Source organism: Olea europaea, unplaced genomic scaffold (genome assembly GCF_002742605.1).
Source record: "Olea europaea var. sylvestris unplaced genomic scaffold, O_europaea_v1 scaffold2862, whole genome shotgun sequence".
Lineage (NCBI taxonomy): Eukaryota > Viridiplantae > Streptophyta > Magnoliopsida > Lamiales > Oleaceae > Olea > Olea europaea.
The window spans coordinates 53237-58083 of NW_019247146.1; the positions used below are offsets into that span (position 1 = coordinate 53237).

The following is a 4847-nucleotide window of genomic DNA, read 5'->3' on the forward strand; positions in this document are numbered from 1 at the left end:
CCTAAATGTTACTATGTGTTACAAACAGATAACTCACCTCTCGAACCATAGTAAATTCACACGATCATTGAATTTTTGCTCAAGTAATTCAAGCACTAAGTAGCATAAATAAAATCAATACATATAAAATTGAGAATTGTAATCTTCAAAATTAAACTATAAGGTCACACATAGATTACATTTTTTGCCCAATCTATGAATTTAGCTACTCATTCTAATGAAATTGCATGGTGTCCCCGTGTGCATTGTGTATAATAGAGATCCGAAATATACGTCAAAGTTTTGGAAAAGCTTACAAGAAGCTATGGGAATGAAATTGAATTTCAATACGGTGTATCACCCTCAATCCGATGGTCAATCTGAAAGGACCATTCAAACTTTGGAAGATATGCTAAGGGCTTGTGTTCTGGTTCTAAGAGATAGTTGGGAATTGTATCTGCCTTTATGGAATTTGCATATAATAAACAGTTTTCAAGCAATTATTGGAATGGTACCATGTGAAGCTCTCTATGGTAGAAGATGCAGATCACTTGTTCATTATGATGAAGTTGGAGAAAAGAGAGTTTTGGGACCAAAGATCATTGAAAGGACAGTTGAAGTCATTGATAAGATCCGTACCAGGATAAAGGCCGTGAAAATTAGACAAAAGAGCTATGCAGATACCATGAGGAAAGACTTGGAATTTGAAGTTGGAGAGAGAGTTTTTCTAAAGGTGGCACTAATAAAGGATGTACTTAGGTTCGACAAGAAAGGCAAACTACAACCTCGTTATATCAAACCTTTTGAAATACTTGATAGGGTGGTGAATGTGACTTATCGACTAACTTTGCCGCTTGAACTATCAGTCGTTCACTATGTGTTTCTTATATCAATGATCAGAAAATATAGGTATGATCCTGATCACATGGTCAATTATCAATCCTTGAAAGTACAAAAAGACTTATCTTATAAGGAATTATTGATTAAGATATTGGATCGAAAGGTACATAAATTACTAAATAAGGAGATTTAATTGGTCAAAGTTTAATGGAATAATCATAGGTAAAAGAAGCTACTTGGAAAAGAGAAGAAGAAGTTAAAGACAAATATTCATCACTCTTTATCAATCAATAAGATAAATTTAGAGGACGAAACTTTGTTTAAGATGTAAGGGATGTAGAAATATGAGAAATAAAATGAAATTAGACTATTATTTTGGGATGATCTAGCACTACGAGTCCATCCCATTTAAGAAACGAGTTATGGAAGCTCAACCCATTTATGATTATGAAAGCCCAAATCATAAGTTAATTAAAAGCCCAACAATTTAAGAGATTAAGTTTGAGTAAATTTGATTACAAAGATTTAATGAATAACAGGTTTGCCTCAATGGTCATCTACATGGTATTTCATATAGGCAACCTATGTTTGAATCATCATGTAGATATTTTTATATGAATTATTTTTTTTATGACTTAGAAACTCTTCAAATTATTAGTGAAAGACCAAATTTAACAAATTTAATGATAATACAACTCCTCAATTTAGTTTTGCATTAAAAAGGAAGGTTAGAAGAAGAGGAATCCCAATTTTTCACTATACCCCTCCTCAAATCCGAATTTATTCTTATTTTCTCTAAAAAAATTATATTTCATGTCAAGTTAAGTTTAAGAAAATAACAAGGGTGAGAAGAAGAAAAACTTTCTACATTATATCCAAAAAAATTCAAGGTATGTGGAGGTGTAAATGTTTATTTCGTTTTCAAATTATAATTTTTCGATAAAAGTTTAAATAAAATGGTACCTCCGGATATGTTACTTCGGTGCTACAAGAGTTTGAATGATCATTCTCCGACTCTACGTGTTATGATAATGCTATTATTGTTTTATATGGATTTCAATGGACGTCATATGTGAAACTATTCTAAGAATATTTTTTCATGAATAAATTATGTTTAAAAGTAGATATGTGTTATAGAAGTTAATTTACAAAACGCCGTTTACAAAAAGATAAAAAAAAAAAAAAAAAAAAAAAAAAAAAAAGGATATTTGAAATAAAAATTCAAAATTTTTAAAAAAAAAAAATTAAAAAAAAGCCAAAATCAGTTTCTGTCTGATTTTAAAAATTCATAACTCACTCGTTACTTGAAATTTTTAGACAAAAGCAATGGCGCTGGATACCACATAGGTTAGCTAGTGAATAAATTTAGAATCGTGTCAATCCGATGTCGGTAGAATTTTATATGTCACTTAAGGTAAACTGCACTGGCTAATGTTGCATTTTCCAACTTCTACCTTAACTTCAAAAATTCATAACTCGACCATTACTTGGAACTTCTGGATGAAACCAATTGGATTTGATAGGCTCATGGATTAGCTACTGAATAAATTTGAAATCATATGGTTTTGATGTCTGTGGAATTTTATATGTCATTTTAAGTGAACTACACCGATTGACCTTTCAACCGAGTCTCTGTTGGTTTTGAAAAATATTTTAATACCTCATATGATGCTAACGGAAGCTAATTTTTAGTTATATCATATGATAAGGAATTTCTTACTTTACATTAAAATTTGACAAAGTTTCGAAGTCGATAGCTATGCAAACAAATTTATTTTGACACTTATCCTACGAGATAGAAAAAGAAAACAGCTTGTTTGGTTAGTGTTAGCGTGATTTTGAGAAATATTTTAACGCCTCATATGTCACCGACGGAAGCCAAATTTTGGATATGTCATATTGTAAGATGTTCTCTAAATGTAATATAAAAATATTGCTCATTTATAGTATTTCATCATTAAAAAAATTTTAAATTGTAGAAATTAAGTTTTAAGAGTTCAATTTGAGTACAATTTTCCTCTCTTAAAATTCAATGCTAAATTTTATTTTCTTTAATTAGCCCGAAACTCATCAAATCCTCCATAAAATGATACACAATATTACTTTTACATCACTTATAAAGTATTTTAGAATAACGTGCGTTCAACTTTGATTAATTATAAAGAAAATGCCTGTTTCACTAATGGAACATTTGACTCTACATCAATTTTTGATACACAAAAATATAAATTCCAAAAAGTACAACGCCACAGCCAAACAAGACCTTGAGTAAGATTAGGGGATTTTTCTAAATGGCTTATCACTATTCATTCTTGCCAAAATATCTATAACACTCTTAATGAAATGGCTTGCCATATTTTGCACAAAATATCCTAATTTATTGGAATAGTTCCAAAATTATTCTATTTCTCTCATTTCGAATTTTAATATATAGTTCCATCCTTTGATCTAATAAATTAGCATAATCTGTAATATAATTGTCATATAATTCTTTAAGATTATCATATTCCTTAGATGATATATCCATAATCTCTAGTTGAGAAAAAGATATTTTTTATTTTTTCTAATAGTCTTTCTAACAGATTATCTAATCCTTTAATTGTATAGTCTGGCATCATTTAGATAATTCCTTACAAGCTTTATGAATAATAATAACATGATAGATAAGTTTTTTGTAAACATGAAAAGTAATAATCCCTACCATTTTTTCAAGATATTAGAAGAATTCTTTCTAAATTTAACAAAGACAATAATTTTACCTTACTTATGATCTTAAATCTGTATTATTAGAACTGAGTGACCTTCAGGCTCTGAATCTGCAAATTGTTCCCTCAAACGGCCTTTTACCTTAATGGGAATTCTGCTATTTCAATTTCTTGCCCTCACTGTATCTTTTCTTAGAATTAAGAATAAGGATCTTAAGTAAAGAAAATTCTCTCTTTGTTAAAGTAAGAAAGAGATTATCTTCTTCAATCTGTCAAGAATCTACGGGATAGGATGTTTAAAAACTCATATTTTTCTGATATCAAAAGATTGGGATTTTATTTCCATAATGATTTATACAAAATTTCTATTGTATACAAGGGGTTTCCAAACAAATTGGTTTTAAAGAAAGTTTAAGGAAAGAGAATGGTTTCTAACTCGAGACGATTATAAAAGTGGCTATTGCTTACAACAAGAGATTTCAAGATAAGATGAGATGCCTCTATCTATGGCAAGACATCTCTATTTATACAAATTTTTGAGATTCTATTACATCATTGAATACATCAGCAAAGGCACACTTGCCTCTCTATTTTCTTCCTTGGGCCTACATCTTCACATGTTGGTTCAATTTTTCTATCCAAAGAGCATCTTCTTCTATTATTGCTTCTTATCTTCAATGACTTCACATGTAGTATTATTGCCCTTCATACACCTTTGTCAAAAGGTGCTTTGTCCTCTTCTTTTATTTCTTCACATGCAGCTGGGGCATTCCCTTAGTTGGCAAGATTCTTTTATAGTGGTAGGACATCTTGGAAATTAATATATATCAAATCTTGTAATATAATCTTTTAAAATTTCTGATTTTCCATATCCTCCATTGGATACTAGCATCCAATTTTCGTATTAGCACAAGCAAAAGAATTTTTTATCAAACAAGTTTTTGGCGATGTTGTATATGGCTTTTATCTGAAGTACTCTCCTATGTCTGATCCATGACTTTGTTACTGTTGGAATTTTTCTATTAAATTCTGTGACATTAATTTGGAAAATAGCAGCAACATATCCAATTGAGATTATGTGTTCAACTGGATAATAAACAACTCCATCATATTCTGGACTTATAGAATAGTATTTCAAAAATATCTTCCTTCCTCTGGCAAATCTGGATACTTCTTTAATCAATATATCATCAAACTTTGAAATTTCAATAAAATCTATTCCTGGGTATATCAGATCCATGAATCCATAGTCTGTCATAATTTTATGAATGAAGGGTCTCCTCCTTCCATGGCTGTTATTCTGGGATAAACATTATTTCTTGG

General features: G+C 29.9%; 1 protein-coding gene across 1 annotated transcript; it reads left to right on the top strand.

Moving 5' to 3' along the window:
- Positions 1 to 388: 388 nt before the first annotated feature.
- On the top strand, positions 389 to 3464 carry LOC111384171. The gene is made up of 3 exons (XM_023008424.1): positions 389 to 982; positions 1359 to 1383; positions 3427 to 3464. Exons 1-3 carry the CDS (start codon positions 389 to 391, stop codon positions 3462 to 3464), a joined length of 657 nt encoding a protein of 218 aa, XP_022864192.1.
- Positions 3465 to 4847: the final 1383 nt, after the last annotated feature.

What these genes read in the sequence shown, in the direction of transcription:
- LOC111384171 (XM_023008424.1), top strand. Translation starts at nt 389, where the DNA reads ATGCTAAGGGCTTGTGTTCTGGTTCTAAGAGATAGTTGGGAATTGTAT. An exon ending in TTAAGATATTGGATCGAAAG is followed by an intron (nt 983 to 1,358) that starts GTACATAAATTA and finishes AATGAATAACAG; the next exon opens with GTTTGCCTCAATGGTCATCT. An exon ending in CCTCAATGGTCATCTACATG is followed by an intron (nt 1,384 to 3,426) that starts GTATTTCATATA and finishes TTAATTGTATAG; the next exon opens with TCTGGCATCATTTAGATAAT.